General features: G+C 46.7%; 1 protein-coding gene across 5 annotated transcripts in view; it reads left to right on the top strand.

Moving 5' to 3' along the window:
• Positions 1-1,131: 1,131 nt before the first annotated feature.
• The window catches only part of LOC123758917 (cell adhesion molecule Dscam2), a 355,224-nt gene continuing 336,009 nt past the window's right edge, over positions 1,132-20,346 (top strand). For all 5 annotated transcript variants that reach the window (XM_069334603.1, XM_069334604.1, XM_069334605.1 and 2 more), the window contains exon 1: positions 1,132-1,612. In XM_069334603.1, coding sequence (XP_069190704.1) covers positions 1,561-1,612 — 52 coding nt within the window. In that variant the 5' untranslated portion in view covers positions 1,132-1,560. The remainder of the gene's footprint in view (positions 1,613-20,346) is intronic.

Here is a 20,346-nt window from a genome sequence, read left to right as displayed (position 1 = left end):
TACTACACAGCACGAAAACTTTTTTTGTGTTGTACAACAGCTCATTGTTGTACGTTCGACCAATAATTGCTATAATTTTGTAATGATGAGTTGCCCTTAGTCCTGAACTTTCTTTTCTTGTTATTATGAACGTATTGAAAACGCTTAGGCTATGTTCACACGTTATTTCTTTTTGTCGTAAAAGATTGTCACTTGCTTAGCTACATGAACTATGGGGCTCAGTTCCTGAACCGATTATATGCCTCTGTAACCCTTTCCACCACCGCCTACGGGACGGGTATGGGGTGCATAATAAGGAAAGATTCAATCAATCGTAAATGGTTGTTTTGATTTTTAATGACGTTATTGGTTCCCGTATGTCTTGAGGCTTCGTGTGCGGTGCTCGCCCACAGGAAGCCCCGAAGGATTCATCATTGGGTTTTTGCCTTATCTGTTAAGATGCTTCTGTGTAGAGAATGTCGTTGGCCAAATGCGTCTGAAAGGAGAAGGTATATAGCGATAGGAAAAAAAAGAGAGATAAAAGGCAAAATGGGTGAAAGATTGATGGTGTGTAGACAGAGAGAGTCAGAGAGCAGAGAGACTTCAGGATGCGATAAAGAAAGAGATATGGTGGTTCCCTGCGAAGCTTTAAGGTTATAAAAATAGAGGAGAAACGTGGATAGCTTTCTAGACAGAGAGGTGACGATAAAAGGGGAAGAGCAAAGATAGACAAGGGGCAAGTCAGAAATTCCATTAATATAGTATGGGGGAGAGGGATATAAGCGGAACGGTAGGGCCGGCTGATACTATTGGCTGCCCTTCCAATAAACCCGGGCACGGCATTAAAGCTATAGACATTATCGAAGGCTCCCTGGATGGCCAGGAGTAATTACTCTGCTTTTATACCTCCCCCCTTTCCTGCTCGCTTCGTTGCTTCATACCGCCTTTTCGGCTCTCAATGTATTAGATATGTATAATGCATGTTTCAAATATTTTAAACCGACGGGAAGCCAATGCAATAGTGGACTGGCTGGGGGGGATGGGAGCGTAGGAAGTGTATGCACAGAGGGCCGCTGGCAACCCAGCTCCCAGCGCCAGCCAGGGCGGACTCCTCACTTTTCCCGCCATCAGTTTCCCGCCAAAACCCAAGGCGCGAGGCTGTCCACTTGTCCGCGTCTCTCCCGCCTCTCCACGTGGTCTTGGACGGTGCTGGAATTTTCGCTCCGTAACTTGTGCTCGTAAACCTTGCAAGATTTGTTAACCCCTTTAAGTGGTCTTCAAGCTTGAAGGTTTCGTGGCACTTCGTAACTTATACACTTGAACGTTGCAGCGGTTTTGTCGCTAGAACTTGTGCCATTGAACTAACACGGAAACAAATAATTAAAACAAAACCGACTCTAGTGTCAAGCTAAAAATGAAAAGTGGAATTTAAATAGACTTGATAAGTTTGTTGTACTTGGTCGCGGTGCTAAACTTAAGAAGAAGTTGGCGCCTTACTGGGTTAGCCCAAGTTGGAGGTGAGGAGGAGTAGGCTGCCTTGGAGAGGTGCTGTTGCCTGCTGGCCGGCCGGCAGCTGTCAGGATGAAGACAGTGCTACACACCCTCGTCCTCTACTGGATAGTGGAGTATCAAGGTAGGTGGACATGAGCGCCTCTCAGCCTTCGCTTATCAGCCAAACAAATCAACTTGTCGAGTAATTAGAGGAATCTTTGTTCTCTTGTCGACTGGCATGTTTGTAATTCATCCACGCATACATATGGTGATGGCACGGTCATGTATACTCGATGATGAAAACCATTAAGTCATGAATAATGAAGGCTGAAGACAACCGTGTATAATCTATGTATATTCGACGACGAAGACAACTTTGTATGCATAAGTAAGTCACATCAACATGATGTATCAATGAGAAGATGAGTATGAACCTTGAGGGGGATCCGAACCTGTGCTCCGGGGACGCCCAAGCACACTCCCTAACACCACTACACCACAACATGGTCATGACCCATGAATGGGTCATTCCCCCTTGTGTGTGTGACTACAGACCCATGAATGGGTCATTCCCCCCTTGTGTGTGAGTGTGACTCCTGACCCATGAATGGGTCATTCCCCCTTGTGTGTGAGTGTGACTACAGACCCATGAATGGGTCATTCCCCCTGTGTGAGTGTGACTCCTGACCCATGAATGGGTCATTCCCCCTGTGTGAGTGTGACTCCTGACCCATGAATGGGTCATTCCCCCTGATGTGTGAGTGTGACTCTTGACCATGAATGGGTCATTCCCCCTTGTGTGTGTGACTACAGACCCATGAATGGGTCATTCCCCCTGATGTGTGAGAGTGACTACAGACCCATGAATGGGTCATTCCACCTTGTGTGTGAGTGTGACTCCTGACCCATGAATGGGTCATTCCCCCTTGTGTGTGTGACTACAGACCCATGAATGGGTCATTCCCCCTTGTGTGTGTGACTACAGACCCATGAATGGGTCATTCCCCCTTGTGTGTGTGACTACAGACCCATGAATGGGTCATTCCCCCTTGTGTGTGTGACTCCAGACCCATGAATGGGTCATTCCCCCTTGTGTGTGTGACTCCAGACCCATGAATGGGTCATTCCCCCTTGTGTGTGTGACTCCAGACCCATGAATGGGTCATTCCCCCTTGTGTGTGTGACTCCAGACCCATGAATGGGTCATTCCCCCTTGTGTGTGTGACTCCAGACCCATGAATGGGTCATTCCCCCTTGTGTGTGTGACTCCAGACCCATGAATGGGTCATTCCCCCTTGTGTGTGTGACTCCAGACCCATGAATGGGTCATTCCCCCTTGTGTGTGTGACTCCAGACCCATGAATGGGTCATTCCCCCTTGTGTGTGTGACTCCAGACCCATGAATGGGTCATTCCCCCTTGTGTGTGTGACTCCAGACCCATGAATGGGTCATTCCCCCTTGTGTGTGTGACTACAGACCCATGAATGGGTTCCCTCGTAAATAAACTCGATGAGCGCATCAACAATGGGTCACGTGCTTTACTGGGGATCCTGGGTCGTAAATTAGGTATTCTGAGTTATAAACAAAATAATAACACGTGTCGGTCAAAACTTGTATCGTTTCATAGTAATATTTTTTTAATCATTACCCAATTGGTCTCAGCACATGACTTGAGAGAATTAGTTAACTCTTACAGTTGAAAATATAATTTTGTAAGTTTTCGTATTATTTCTTTGTTTATCTTAGGAATTTTAAATTCTATTTCTCTTCTGATACAGCAAGAATTCCTTGGCAAAAATACTTGAGGAGCGAACAGTCAAAATCCAGTGATTCTATAAAGTCATTTCTGAGGTCAGCAGAAATGACGTTTGTCAACGCCTCTGACAATGTCATTAGCTTAACTAATGACTAGCTTAACTTGGTCTGGACGGTAGAGCGACGGTCTCGCTTCATGCAGGTCAGCGTTCAATCCCCGACCGTCCAAGTGGTTAGGTACCGTTCCTTCACCCCCCCCCCCCGTCCCATCCCAAATCCTTATCCTGATTCCTTCCTAGTGCTATATAGTCGTAATAGCTTGGCGCTTTCCCATAATAGTTCCCTAGTTAACTATGGCTTAACTATGAACTATGAAGAACTTAACTATGAAGCATTAGCTTCAGATGTTTCTAGTCCAGTTGTTGTGAAATTAGTTGTACTTGTGGTCGTTGGGCTTCGGCTCTTTGGTCCCGCCTTTCACCCGTCCAAAGCACACTGGCCAGTCGGTCGTTTTCAACTAAAGAATTGATCACCATTACAGCTCGTTAATGGCTGATTCACAAGACATTAAACACATGGGAATTACCTGAAGTAATTTGACTTTTTTCCACTCTCTTGAGTCACTTTCGTAATTCTATTTCCAAAATTACCTTAAAACCACTTGTCACTGCTTACAGATGTCAGCTCAACCTGTTATTATTACACCTTGTGAGCTCACTACACTGCCCAGCTCCGCCCAGCTTGTCACCCTTGCTACAGTGTCGCTTCTCATACTGAAGGCTCAATTGACATGGCAATCTTCCTCTCCCATACTCCGCGTGTCACTGCAGATTAGGCTTCCGTCTGATCTAGTCCAGTTCCTTCAGTCTTCCCTTCAGTGTGATGAAGTCTACTTACCTCAGTCTTTTTTTGAGTCTTTCCTCTAGCGCTGTAAAACCCAGCTTCCTCAGTCTTTCTTCTGAACTTTGATGCATTTCTCTGTGTACATTTTTACTTTTGATTTGTGTCTTCTCAGGTTTGCTTTCCATATGGGGGCTGCATGCTCAATGATATGGCTCGTGTAGGTTGAATAGAGCGTTCTTAAGGTAACGTTCTCTAGTTCCCAGTAGATATTTTCCAGGCCGTATCTGAAACGTGTCTGGATCCTTTTGCAGTATCCCGCCATCCTCCTGTGTTCTGATTCTCCTCATTAGCTTAGCATTTTCCGCGAATATTGATATGAATGAGCGTGTTCTTCCTGTCAGGTCGACTGTCGGGCACTGGTTGTGTGTCCGTGTGTCCGTGTGTTTGTGTGTTCGGGTGTTTGTGTGTCCGTGTGTTTGTGTGTTCGGGTGTTTGTGTGTCCGTGTGTTTGTGTGTCTTTACGTATGTGTCTTTCCATACGTGTATGTGTCGAAATATTGTATTGGGTGAAATGAGGTATACAGAGGGTGTAGTATGCTGTGTATTGTATAGGTGTAGTGCGTTGTGTATAACGGTAGCACAATGTAAAGTGTATTATATACAGGTTGTATTAGTGTGCGGGGTCATTGTAGAGGCTGTATGTATGATGTATTGTTTTGTATGTTATATTCAGGTGATGTAGTAAGTGGTGATAACACCCCCACATCACCCCCCCCCACATCACCCCCCCACATCACACACCCCCACATCACACCCCCACATCACACCCCCACATCACACACCCCACATCACACACCCCCACATCACACACCCCCACATCACACCCCCACATCACACATCCCCACATCACACCCCCACATCACACACCCCCACATCACACACCCCCACATCACACACCCCCACCACATCCCCCCCCCTCACATCACCCCCACAACCAATAAAGATTATTCGGGTCACTGTGAGCTGTGTCAATACGCCTGGCTTTTGAAGAGTCTCTGGTGATTTTCATTATCCGTTTCATATATTTTAGAAAACTGAAATTTAATATTTAGGGACTTGTGGTACACAATTAAACCCGTTTAATGTATGTTTAATAGTTTATTAATATTACCTGGTGAAATGTCTCTCTCTCTCTCTCTCTCTCTCTCTCTCTCTCTCTCTCTCTCTCTCTCTCTCTCTCTCTCTCTCTCTCTCTCTCTCTCTCTCTCTTTCTCTCTCTCTCTCTCCCTCCCTCTCTCTCTCTCTCTCTCTCTCTCTCTCTTTCTCTTTCTCTCTCTCTCTCCCTCCCTCCCTCTCCCTCTCTCTCTCTCTCTCTCTCTCTCTCTCTCTCTCTCTCTCTCTCTCTCTCTCTCTCTCTCTCTCTCTCTCTCTCTCTCTCTCTCTCTCTCTCTCTCTCTCTCTCTCTCTCTCTCTCTCTCTCTCTCTCTCTCTCTCTCTCTCTCTCTCTCTCTCTCTCTCTCGTACTGAACATCTACGTTTGACACTATATATCAATTATCCATACACCAGCGCCTGACATTTTAATTTAAAATTCTATAGAGGTGCCACTTGGCAAAAAAATTGTAAAAATTGTCACGTGCATTGCAATAGCTACATATCATTACCATATTAATGAGGAAGTCATTTTACGGACGGTGTAAAATAGTGAGAGCGTAATTTTCCCGGCGGACACTGTGTTGCAGGGCGGGTAGCAGGACGCCATGTAAATGTCAGAGCCAGAAACGTGATTTGCAAGCGTAAAAGGACAAAAAAATAGTTGAATTGGAATTTGTCATTAGTTTCAAACACGCTCAATAGATGGCGCGGAGAACTCCCGCGGGTACGTTTTCTGTGTTTTGCTCCGCCACGAGGGACAAGAGATAGTGGCGACAATGTCATAAGGAAACGGGTATTTTGATGTTGATATTTTCGTTGCGCACGAAAATCGATTGCAAAGAATACGTTTCTATATATTAAATTTGTTGCTTTTTTTATTTTGTGGTCTTCGTAATGCAGAATAACTACAGAACTTCAATGTCAATGTTATTCGGCAGATTCACTAAACACACACAGGGTCCTCGCGGCTGAGCGGACAGCGTTCGGAAGTCGAGGGCTTTCACCTAGCAGTAAATAGGTACCTGGGAGTTAGGCAGCTGCTACGGGCTGCTTCCTGGGAATGTGTCTGTATGTGTTAGATAGAAATATATGTAGTAGATAATAGAGTAAAAATAAATTGGTTAGGAAGGCGGGGTCCAAGAGCCAGTAGCTCGATTCTGTAGATACAAATAGTAAAACACACCCACACACACACACCACACACACTCACTCACACATACACATACACACACACACACACACCACACACACTCACTCACACATACACACACACACACACACACACACACACCACACACACTCACTCACACATACACACACACACACACACCACACACACTCACTCACACATACACATACACACACACACACACACACACACACACACACACACACACACACACACACACACACACACACACACACACACACACTCACACATACACATACACACACACACACACACCACACACACTCACTCACACATACACACACACACACACACACACACACACACACACACACACACACACACACACACACACACACACACCACACACACTCACTCACACATACACATACACATACACACACACACACACACACACACCACACACACACACACACACCCACCCACACCCCCCCCCCCCCCACACACACACACACACACACACCCACACACCCACCCACACCCACACACCACACACACTCACCCCCACACCCACCCACCCACACACACTCACCCACCCACCCACACCCACCCACCCACCCACCCACCCCCCACACTGGGGAGAGGAGACCAGGAGACCAGCACAGTATAAAAGAGAGGCAGCTGGCAGGCTCCTAAAGGGAAGAAATAGAGATAAATATCTCGTCAACAAAAACCCACCCTGAGTATGACAATCAGATCTTCTTGCCAACTTAAAACAACATTTCTATGCAAATTGAGTGTTTTGCATATTCAGGTGCCTCGTTTGAGTAAGTTTTTGCACGCGTCTTTTGCTTATTTAACGACCGTCGTTTACTGGATTAACAATATACCTTAATTGCAGGCGATGAGTCACAATAACGTGGCTGAAGTATGTTGACCAGACCACACACTAGAGGGTGAAGGGACGACGACGTTTCCGTCCGTCCTGGACCATTCTCAAGTCGTTTGGTTTCTAGTTAAACGAGGTTTTCTAGATATTTTAACGAACGTAAACGTCATTTGGTTTAACGTCTCTTTCTTAGACTGACTTAACTGGTGCAAGTTAAGGTGTTAACTGGTGCAGTTAATCATTTACTACCTGAAAGGCCTTAATAAAGAGTAGCTTAACGATGGTGTCTTATTAGATTAACGACCGTCGCACAGGACTAATGGGCATCTTACAGGACTAACGAGTATGGTACAGAGTAACGACCGTTGTACCAGATAACAAGCACCGTACGAGCTTAACGTGGGTCGTTTGCCTTCAACTAGCTGATGTGGAGGTAATTAACGACAGCGGTTACAGCGTTGATGAACTAAAGCAAAACTCGAGGTTAACGTTAAGGGAGCCGGTCGGCCGAGCGGACAGCACGCTGGACTTGTGATCCTGTGGTCCTGGGTTCGATCTCAGGCGCCGGCGAGAAACAATGGGCAGAGTTTCTTTCACCCTATGCCCCTGTTACCTAGCAGTAAAATAGGTACCTGGGTGTTAGTCAGCTGTCACGGGCTGCTTCCTGGGGGTGGAGGCCTGGTCGAGGACCGGGCCGCGGGGACACTAAAGCCCCGAAATCATCTCAAGATAACGTATTAATGTCCTCGAAATATCCCGCTGGTGATGATGTAATTCATCCCAAATCATTGTTGTCTTTTGATCTCGTTCAAAATGATGAATGCGTGATGTCACGAGTCCCTTGTTGATGACGTATCTGTGGCGTCATGACTCCTCCCGCTGATGACACGAGTTGGGAACCACTCGGTCGTTAGAGAGTATAGTTAGGAGTAGTTAGGTTGTTGCGGTGTGGTTGTTAATAGCGTGGCCATTCTGGATGTGTCACAACGGAATGATTGATGATATTCTGGAGAGATATAAGAATTTTGCACCGAGATTGTAACCTTTTGTTGAATTGTCTGAAATGTCTATTGCAAATTGTCTGTGTATTTAGTCATACAAGTATTTGTGTATACGTTTGGTAACATACTACATGTGTAAAGGAAGAAATGTGTATGTTCATCACTCGGAATGTTCGGTAATATGTTGATTGTCTTCACTTCTCCTACAATCCGTTTTTTATGTTGTACACGTTATTATACAGTTACATATCTGATTGTTTACAAAAAGAGAAGATTAAGAGGAAATAATGGCTGTTTCCTAGACGCTGTAGATTTCCTCGAACTCCTCCGACGCCGGGCAGAAACCGAGGACGCAGGGGGCATTTCCCCTCTGGATCGCTACACTGAGGCGCTGGAAGAGAAAATATATAATATATAATATATATATATATCTCATAGTACGAAAGGTGTTTCTAGATTTAGTGCAACGCTCACGGTGATAACAGTAATCATTGAACTTGACTTCTAGAGGTAATTTGGCGTTGTGACTACACTTGCGGTAAAGTTTCCTCAGTTTCTGTTGGTAATTAAGCATGTTAATTGGAACAAATCCACAAGGGCCGTGACGAGGATTCGAACCTGCGTCCGAGTGCATCCCAGACGCTGCCTTAATCGACTGAGCTACGACGTGGTAAAACATGTCAGTTGGGTCACGTTCTCCTCTTCTGTTACAGGGAACATCAATTTGTTCACTACATCAACAAGCTCTTCTAGAGCTCTTCTAGAACATGCTCTAGACATGGGTAGTGGAGTCAGAGTCCAGACACGGGTTGTGGAAATGGAGCTAGAGACACACAGAGAGAGAGAGAGAGAGAGAGAGAGAGAGAGAGAGAGAGAGAGAGAGAGAGAGAGAGAGAGAGAGAGAGAGAGAGACAGACAGACTCAGAGAGAGAGAGACTGTTGTTAATCAAGTCGGTTAGTGGTTCCCCTTGTTGTTTATTGGTGCGGGTTGGCTATATTACGCTGAGTTAGGGGTGGGATTAATTCTGAATCTTGTAGCAATTAGTACGGTATTATTGGCGATTATTCTGGGGATAGAATGGGATAGTTCCAGAGGTTAGCTTCTGTCATTGGTGCGCCTTAACCAGCGGAAGAAACAAGGTGTACAATCACACGATCAGGTGTGTGTGTGTGTGTGTGTGTGTGTGTGTGTGTGTGTGTGTGTGTGTGTGTGTGTGTGTGTGTGTGTGTATGCGTGTGTGTGTGTGCGTGTGTGTGTCATGAAGCATTCGACAGAGTGCATCGTTACTCTATATGTGCGGTGTTCACATAATTTTCAGTCAGCCGAAGAGCTCTATAGGGTAAAACGTTATATTATTAACGTTTTCTGTCGTTATATACTGTCGTTATTTATTTTGTCACCTTCAGTCGAGGACACCAATGTCTACGTCAAGACGTCCACTTATAAACACTTTAAAGACTTGCATCACGTGGTAATATGTCCATGTTGACAGGAACATTTCCTTACACCCTCAGTGTTTAAGAGAGACATGAGTTACTTATTAAGTGTTAGTTTATGTAGACGGGACACTCACGTCAGTTCTGAGTATGTGCCCTTTCAAGTTTGGCCGGGAATAGTGTCTGCAACGTTAATATATTTGTATATTGCGTAATGCACGTTGCATCATTCCCTGTGTCCAGACGCTAGTGGCATGTGTTGTAAGCTTTCTATAAGCTTTCTAGTTGTCAGAGAACCATTGTGTGAATGCGTCCCTACTGTAGTTACTGATCCCTTTAGACCTAAGTATAGTGATTTATGCAGGCGATGAGTCACAATAACGTGGCTAAAGTATGTTGACCAGACCACACACTAGAATGTGAAGGGACGACGACGTTTCGGTCCGTCCTGGACCATTCTCAAGTCGATTCTCACAATCGACCTGAGAATGGTCCAGGACGGACCGAAACGTCGTCGTCCCTTCACCTTCTGGTGTGTGGTCTGGTCATTATAGTGATTTAAGTGAACAACTCTTCACCCGCGCCCCCGTTACATAGACGCCAAGTAACAGTGATTATCAAAAGGAACCGTAGCTGCTTACTTCATAAATTGTATGCCATTAAACGAACCGTGACGTTGGGTGGCAGTGTGTGTTCCAGTAGATTAGCCACATAAAGGAACGACCAGAGTCAATAATCCTGTGATTGCCCGATCGTTAGGTGATTCCCGCACAGTTCCTTGGGTTACAACTGTGTACGGTTGGGAGGGAGCCGGTCGGCCGAGCGGACAGCACACTGGATTGTGATCCTGTGGTCCCGGGTTCGATCCCGGGCGCCGGAGAGAAACAATGGGAAGAGTTTCTTTCACCCTATGCCCCTGTTACCTAACAGTAAACTAGGTACCTGGGTGTTAGTCAGCTGTCACGGGCTGCTTCCTAGGGGTGGAGGCCTGGTCGAAGACCGGGCCGCGGGGACACTAAAGCCCCAAAAATCATCTCAAGATAACGGTTGTGGTGGACATCGATCACGTTTGGCTCACGTTCAAATCATCTCCCGTGTTAGCTAATTTTAGCTCTAACATTTGAAGGTTGTTTGTGTGTTAGTAACTGAGGTCTTGGTAGTGACCTTCCTGTGACCAGAGGCTCGTGCTGAATCAATAATACTTTACACAACCATTGGCAAGTACAGTGCCAGCTTTTGATAACTAGAGTCTAGTTTCATGACTTCATGAGTAATTCAGTGGTTAAGTCATTACGTCAATGTCATGAAGATTAGCATGGAGGTATTCCAGCATTACTGGTACGTCAGTTACCATGACAACAGCATCTGGATCTCCAAAAACCCCTTTACTATGAATCTGTTTAGTATTAATGTTTTTCAACCCTATTTTTATTAGATCCTGTTCGCGGTTATGGTGTTTTCAGGTCATTTTTGCATGAATAATGGGCTATTATTGGGATAAATGGTTGATTAGTAGAGCTAAATACGACTCCAGAGGGAACAACAGAGACATGTTTGTTACTCCAGTTACAGGCCGCATGTTTGTAATTAAAGTTGGTGGTAGTTAATTATGCAGAGGAATGATCTAAGCTGGAGTTGTTGGGCATCATTACTCTCATTTAGTGCACGAGTGGTGTGGCTGGTGTGTGTGTGTGCTCTTTGTTGGTGGTGGTGGTGATGTTGGTGGTGGTGGTGGTGGGGATGTTAGTGGTGGTGGTGGTGATGCTGGTGGTGGTGGTGGGGATGTTAGTGGTGGTGGTGGTGATGTTAGTGGTGGTGGTGCTGGTGGTAGTGCTGTTGTTAGTGGTGGTGGTGATGGTGGTGTTGTTAGTGGTGGTGGTGGTGGTGCTGTTGTTAGTGGTGGTGGTGCTGTTGTTAGTGGTGGTGGTGGTGTTGTTAGTGGTGGTGGTGGTGGTGTTGTTAGTGGTGGTGGTGGTGGTGTTGTTAGTGGTGGTGGTGGTGATGTTGTTAGTGGTGGTGGTGGTGGTGCTGTTGTTAATGGTGGTGGTGATGGTGTTGTTAATGGTGGTGGTGATGGTGTTGTTAATGGTGGTGGTGATGGTGTTGTTAATGGTGGTGGTGATGGTGCTGTTAGTGGTGGTGATGGTGCTGTTAATGGTGGTGGTAATGGTGCTGTTAGTGATGGTGGTGATGGTGCTGTTAGTGATGGTGGTGGTGGTGGTGTTAGTGGTGGTGGTGATGGTGCTGTTAGTGGTGGTGGTGATGGTGCTGTTAGTGGTGGTGGTAATGGTGCTGTTAGTGATGGTGGTGATGGTGCTGTTAGTGATGGTGGTGGTGGTGGTGTTAGTGGTGGTGGTGGTGTTAGTGGTGGTGGTGCTGTTGTTAGTGGTGATGGTGATGTTAGTGGTGGTGGTGGTGGTGATGTTAGTGGTGGTGGTGCTGGTGCTGTTAGTGATGGTGCTGTTAATGATGGTGCTGTTAATGATGGTGATGATGGTGTTGTTAGTGGTGATGCTGGTGATGGTGCTGTTAGTGATGGTGGTGATGGTGCTGTTAGTGGTGGTGGTGATGGTGCTGTTAGTGGTGGTGATGATGGTGCTGTTAGTGATGTGCTGTTAGTGGTGGTGGTGTTAGAGCCTGAAAGTCTTAGATACAGAGACAAAAGCCTGAACCAGACATTTCCTACAAACCACGTCGCCTTACGTTCCCAAAGCCATTCTAAAAATTGCATTTGATTAATTAAAATGTTTTAAAATAACCATATTGCATTGTCGACAACTTTTAATAATTTACTATAGATTACAACACACAGGACTATTTCGAGTACTATTGGTACTATCATCATGACTACTATTAAACGACGATTGATACTACAACGACTTCATTCGTCTGCTACGTCTATATTTTGTACTACTATGGTATCAATACTATTGAGACGAGTACTTTAACTACCACTACTACTACCACTACTACTACGACTACTACTACGATTACTACTACGACTACTACTATTACTACTACCCCAGCCAACATTCCTTACTACACGTAATTGACAAAATTGCTTCGGCGGAAGGAACTCCCTAATTGCCGTCTTAATTAGAAAGACATTTCTCTGCGTCATTAATAATTAGTGACCCTGATGACTCAAATTTCGAATGGAGGAGTAATTTGTAAAAGAAATAATTAGTCACTCGAGGTTCATTAGTGCCACCAGACTCAATTAAGAGAAAGTATTAGCAGTAGGCCGTAGAAGATCACCATAGGCCTCCTCAAGCTGTCTCCCGCCATCTTGGGTTGTTGTGAAGGGTAGTTAACGGTAGTTAACGGACTACCCTGTTGCGTTGTTACTGTGGGTTGTTACTGGTGTCGTTAGTGGTGCCGTTGGTTGCATTACTGTTGTTGTTAGTTGTGTTCTTGTTATTGTTGCTGTTACTGTTGCTGTTGCAAAAAAATGGTTGGTTGTCTAGATTGCAACTGAGACAAATGCAAAATAGTGTAATTGGAGCTGTGTAGAGAACAAAAAGACTCGCTGTATAGCAAGACATGAAAGGAAGCGAGAGTCGCTCCACAACAGCTAAAAGAGAGAGAGATGTTGCTGTGAATCAACGCACGAACCATTTGTGCTCTCTTGTGTAACAGTTCATTGTTGCGGCTACTTTACGAGTCGCAGTCTCTGGTGGCTTAGTGGTAACACACTCGCCGCGCATCTCGGGAGAGACTTGATCTGGGTTCGAGTCCTGGCTAGGAAGGATTGACTAGGTGCTAATAATTAGATTTTTCGTCCCCTGTTCGTCCAGCAGTATTTAGGTGTTGACCAATTGGCGGGTCGTGTTCCAGGGAAAACTAGTGGGTAATGCTTTGGTAGTGTTTGATGGGTTCGAGCTTTAGCTCCTGAGCTCGGCTCTTATCTTTGGCTCTAAATGGCGCAGTTGGCTTCATCACACCTACCCACGAACTCTTGTATTGCTCGAGCCTCGACTGTATATCTCTACCCAGCTAGTTCTCTACTTAACAAGAACATTATCAGTGTAATGTTATCACCCAACCACATGGACTGGTCGGTAAGCGGAGGCCTCGCTTCTTGCAGGTCGGCGTTCGATCCTCGACGGTCCAAATGGTTGAGCACCATTCCTTCCCTCCGTCCTAACCCAGGTCCTTGTCATATCCCTTCCAAGTGCTATATAGCCACACTGGCTTAGTGCTTTCTCCTCATAATTACCTAGTCTATCCTCTTATCCCCCCCCCCGGCTCATCTCTGTGACATATTCCACCTGAATGTTTAAATTCATGTATGTATGAAAATGTATATATGCTTAAATGCATGTATCTATGTTTATGTGTGTATGTTTATGTATGAGCAGGAGAGAAAATATACATATGTAAATCCATGCCTGCGTATGCATTCTCCACAACACACAGCTGCAGAGATGAACGGCCGCAGCTGGAACAGTAGCAGTGGAGCTGGAACAGTAGCATCAACTGCAGCAGCAGAAGGAGCACCATCAAAGATGCTAGGACAGCAGCTTGAGCAGACACAGCAGCAACCAGCGAGATAGTAGCAGCAGTAAGAATAACAGCAGTAGCAACGGAACAACAGTAAGAATAGCAGCAGTAGCAACGGAACAACAGTAAGAATAGCAGCAGTAGCAACGGAACAACAGTAAGAATAGCAGCAGTAGCAACGGAACAACAGTAAGAATAGCAGCAGTAGCAACGGAACAACAGTAAGAATAGCAGCAGCAGCAACGGAACAACAGTAACAATAGCAACAGTATCAACGGAACAACCGTAGCAACTGAACAACAGTAACAACAGCAGCAGCAGCAACGGAACAACAGTAACAATAACAGCAGTATCAACGGAACAACAGTAGCAACGGAACAACAGTATCAACGGAACAACAGTAGCAACGGAACAACAGTAGCAACGGAACAACGGAACAACAGTAAGATCAAGAAGAACAGCATGTAGACTACCCTTCTCAACCAGAGAAACATTTACTACCAGTTGTCTGTGGGTGATGGCTGTGGGAGTGGTCCAGAGGCTGTGCCGGCCGCGTCTGTGCCTGCAAGAGGCACAGACAGATGCCCAAGCTGTTCTCCCCGTCTGCTCCACTCTCCCTTACTAACCTCGCGGCGCCGTCATGGATAATAATCTACAAAATTTTCTCCGTTCTTGTTCCTGATTGACGTCATCAAAAGGGGGTGGAGCTTATCAGTGGCGGGGCTAACGGACAGCTGATTGGTGGAATGTTTGTGGGGAGATAAACAAACTCACAGCTGATTGGTGATGTGTATATCATGGTACAGCTAGCGTTCTCCTGATTGGTGATGTGTATATCATGGTACAGCTAGCGTTCTCCTGATTGGTGATGTGTATATCATGGTACAGCTAGCGTTCTCCTGATTGGTGATGTGTATATCATGGTACAGCTATAGCGTTCTCCTGATTGGTGATGTGTATATTATGGTACAGCTAGCGTTCTCCTGATTGGTGATGTGTATATCATGGTACAGCTAGCGTTCTCCTGATTGGTGATGTGTATATCATGGAGCAGCTAGCGTTCTCCTGATTGTCCGGTCGTGATGGTCGAGTGGTTAAGGTGTCCTGTACACCAGCTGCATAGTGCTCCTGGCAGTATGGGTTCGAGTCACTTCTGGGGTGTGAGTTTTTCGGTTATATATATTTATATATGTGTGTAATTACCTAAGTGATTACCTAAGTGTAGTTACAGGATGAGAGCTACGCTCGTGGTGTCCCGTCTTCCCAGCACTCTTTGTCATATAACGCTTTGAAACTACTGACGGTCTTGGCCTCCACCACCTTCTCACCTAACTTGTTCCAACCGTCTACCACTCTGTTTGCGAAAGTGAATTTTCTTATATTTCTTCGGCATCTGTGTTTAGCTAGTTTATATCTATGACCTCTTGTTCTTAAAGTTCCAGGTCTCAGGAAATCTTCCCTATCGATTTTATAAATTCCTGTTACTATTTTGTATGTAGTGATCATATCACCTCTTTTTCTTCTGTCTTCTAGTTTTGGCATATTTAATGCCTCTAACCTCTCCTCGTAGCTCTTGCCCTTCAGTTCTGGGAGCCACTTAGTAGCATGTCTTTGCACCTTTTCCAGTTTGTTGATGTGCTTCTTAAGATATGGGCACCATACAACTGCTGCATATTCTAGCTTTGGCCTAACAAAAGTTGTGAACAATTTCTTTAGTATATCGCCATCCATATATTTAAAAGCAATTCTGAAGTTAGAAAGTGTAGCATAGGCTCCTCGCACAATATTCTTTATGTGGTCCTCAGGTGATAGTTTTCTATCTAGAACCACCCCTAGATCTCTTTCTTTATCAGAATTCTTTAAAGATTTCTCACATAATATATAGGTTGTATGGGGTCTATGTTCTCCTATTCCACATTCCATAACATGACATTTATTAACATTAAATTCCATTTGCCAAGTAGTGCTCCATATACTTATTTTGTCCAGGTCATCTTGAAGGGCATGACAATCATCTAAGTTTCTTATCCTTCCTATTATCTTAGCATCATCAGCAAATATGTTTATATAATTCTGTATACCAACTAGTAGATCATTTATGTAGACAATAAACATCACTGGTGCAAGAACTGAACCCTGTGGTACTCCACTTGTGACATTTCTCCAGTCCGATACATTGCCTCTGATCACTGCCCTCATTTTTCTATCGGTCAGAAAATTTTTCATCCATGTTAGAAGCTTTCCTGTCACCCCTCCAATATTTTCCAGTTTCCAGAACAACCTCTTATGTGGAACTCTGTCGAAAGCCTTTTTTAGGTCCAGATAGATGCAGTCAACCCATCTCTTTCCTGTAATATCTTTGTTGCTCGATCATAGAAACTGAGTAAATTCGATACACAGGATCTTCCAGATCGAAAACCATACTGTCTGTCTGATATTATATCATTTCTCTCCAGGTGTTCTACCCATTTAGTTTTAATTATTTTTTCCAATATTTTGACTATTACACTTGTCAATGATACAGGTCTATAATTAAGGGGGTCTTCCCTGCTTCCACTTTTGTAGATTGGAACTATGTTAGCCTTTTTCCACACATCAGCTACAACTCCTGTACACAGGGATGCCTGAAAAATCAATTGAAGAAGAATGCTGAGCTCAGGTGCACATTCTCTCAGAACCCTTGGTGAAACTCCATCTGGACCAACTGCCTTGTTCTTATTTAGCTCCTTGAGCATTTTTGCCACTTCGTCTCTAGACACCTCTATGTGCTCTATGCTGTTCTCTGGAATTCTTATTGTATCTGCTTCCCTGAAGATTTCATTTTGTACAAACACACTTTGGAACTTTTCGTTTAATGTTTCACACATTTCCTTTTCATTTCCCGTGAATCTATTTCCCATTTTCAACCTCTGAATATTATCCTTTACCTGCAATTTGTTGTTTATGAATTTATAGAATATTATCTTATATTTATAGAATATGTGTGAGTGAGTGTGTGTGTGTGTGTGTGTGCGTGTGTGTGTGTGCGTGTGTGTGTGTGCTTGTGTGTGTGTGTGCGTGCGTGTGTGTGTGTGTGTGTGTGTGTGTGTGTGTGTGTGTGTGTGTGTGTGTGTGTGCGTGTGTGTGTGTGTGTGTGTGTGTTATATCGCTATACGATATACATGACACAGTAGAATGCATATTATAGCACTGTGTTGGGATATATCGATGCTTTCAAATTATTAACACTCATTATTTCCTTATGATAATTCCTGTGAGGCTTGACCTCTGGTCCGGGGGCCGGGATAATTAATGAGGGCTTGTGTTAACTGCCGCCACCCACGGCAAGGCCCACACCTGCCCCCAGGACTCACCAACACCCACGGCAAGGCCCACACCTGCCCCCAGGACTCACCAACACCCACGGCAAGGCCCACACTTGCCCTCAGGACTCACCAACACCCACGGCAAGGCCCACACTTGCCCTCAGGACTCACCAACACCCACGGCAAGGCCATCACCTGCCCTCAGGACTCACCAACACCCACGGCAAGGCCCACACCTGCCCTCTGGACTCACCAACACCCACGGCAAGGCCCACACTTGCCCTCAGGACTCTACAACACCCACGGCAAGGCCATCACCTGCCCTCAGGACTCACCAACACCCACGGCAAGGCCCACACCTGCCCTCTGGACTCACCAACACCCACGGCAAGGCCCACACCTACCCTCAGGACTCTCCAACACCCACGGCAAGGCCCACACCTGCCCTCAGGACTCACCAACACCCACGGCAAGGCCCACACCTGCCCTCTGGACTCACCAACACCCACGGCAAGGCCCACACTTGCCCTCAGGACTCTCCAACACCCACGGCAAGGCCCACACCTGCCCTCTGGACTCACCAACACCCACGGCAAGGCCCACACCTGCCCTCTGGACTCACCAACACCCACGGCAAGGCCCACACCTGCCCTCAGGACACACTAACACCCATGGCAAGGCCCACACCTGCCCTCTGGACTCACCAACACCCACGGCAAGGCCCAGATCTACCCTCAGGACACACTAACACCCATGGCAAGGCCCACACCTGCCCTCAGGACACACCAACACCCACGGCAAGGCCCACACCTGCCCTCTGGACTCACCAACACCCACGGCAAGGCCCACACCTACCCTCAGGACACACTAACACCCATGGCAAGGCCCACACCTGCCCCCAGGACTCCCCAACACCCACGGCAAGGCCCACACCTGCCCTCAGGACACACTAACACCCACGGCAAGGCCCACACCTGCCCCCAGGACTCTCCAACACCCACGGCAAGGCCCACACCTGCCCTCTGGACTCACCAACACCCACGGCAAGGCCCACACCTGCCCTCTGGACTCACCAACACCCACGGCAAGGCCGACACCTGCCCTCTGGACTCACCAACACCCACGGCAAGGCCCACACCTGCCCCCAGGACTCACCAACACCCACGGCAAGGCCCACACCTGCCCTCAGGACTCACCAACACCCACGGCAAGGCCCACACCTGCCCCCAGGACTCTCCAACACCCACGGCAAGGCCCACACCTGCCCTCTGGACTCACCAACACCCACGGCAAGGCCCACACCTGCCCTCTGGACTCACCAACACCCACGGCAAGGCCGACACCTGCCCTCTGGACTCACCAACACCCACGGCAAGGCCCACACCTGCCCCCAGGACTCACCAACACCCACGGCAAGGCCCACACCTGCCCCCAGGACTGTCCAACACCCACGGCAAGGCCCACACCTGCCCTCTGGACTGTCCAACACCCACGGCAAGGCCCACACCTGCCCTCAGGACTCACCAACACCCACGGCAAGGCCCACACCTGCCCTCTGGACTCACCAACACCCACGGCAAGGCCCACACCTGCCCTCAGGACTCACCAACACCCACGGCAAGGCCCACACCTGCCCTCAGGACTCACCAACACCCACGGCAAGGCCCACTCCTGCCCTCAGGACTCACCAACACCCACGGCAAGGCCCACACCTGCCCTCAGGACTCACCAACACCCACGGCAAGGCCCACACCTGCCCTCAGGACTCACCAACACCCACGGCAAGGCCCACACCTGCCCACTCAGATCATTAAGACGTGTTGAGCAACAACTCCACCAGGTGAACTAGGTTGTTAACGGTACTGAAGTAGAGTGTAGGTTAAGGTTATTGTTCTAACCTTAATTATTGTCCTTGGAACATTTAGGAGTTGCAAGGTCTTTTATCACACGTTTATCAACTCGTCTCCTCAACTAATACGTCTTAATTTGTACGTTGAGGTCCCCAAGGCGGACAGCACACTGGATTTGTGATCCTGTGGTCCTGGGTTCGATCCCAGGCGCTGGCGAGAAACAATGGGCAGAGTTTCACCCTATGCCCCTGTTACCTAGCAGTAAAATAGGTACCTGGGTGTTAGTCAGCTGTCACGGGCTGCTTCCTGGGGGTGGAGGCCTAGTCGAAGACCGGGCCGCGGGGACACTAAAGCCCCGAAATCATCTCAAGATAACCTCAAGATAACCTCAAGATATGGCTGAGATTACAGAGGACTATCAAAAGCCAGCTCGTCCTCTCCTGTCACAACGGACATAAATTGGTGTATTAAATCACCCGAACCTAACCTAACTTTACCTGTCGGACCACGCAGAGAAAACGAGAATGTTGGTGAGCCGGTATGACTTATAGCACCCCTTTATTTGTCCGTTGGGGACTTTTGATATCAAAATGCGGTGTTATAAGTGAGAGTTGGAAAAGTTGCGGCTTGCGTTTTCTATGCGTTGGTTAGGTTAGGTTAGGTGGGTGGCTTGGGTGCGTGCGTTTCTGGTTTGGTTAACACATTGTATTTTGTACGTTGTGGCTAGTTAAGCGACCGGACTGTGATATAACACAATGCTTCACAAAATATATATTATCCGTCATGTAATGTTTCCCCTTGTATATGTGTTTCTCTACATGCACATGAAGTAGGTTCAAAGCTGCTGTAAATGGAGCAGAAATAGTTGATTAGATCAGAGAGAGAGAGAGAGAGAGAGAGAGAGAGAGAGAGAGAGAGAGAGAGAGAGAGAGAGGGGGGGGGGCAGGGGGAGGGGGGGGGAGTACGAGTATTCCAGTGTGGAGTATG

This window comes from Procambarus clarkii, chromosome 31 (genome assembly GCF_040958095.1).
Source record: "Procambarus clarkii isolate CNS0578487 chromosome 31, FALCON_Pclarkii_2.0, whole genome shotgun sequence".
NCBI lineage: Eukaryota > Metazoa > Arthropoda > Malacostraca > Decapoda > Cambaridae > Procambarus > Procambarus clarkii.
The sequence above is the reverse complement of the archived record's forward strand: the minus strand, read 5'-3'. Positions and strand labels throughout refer to the sequence as shown.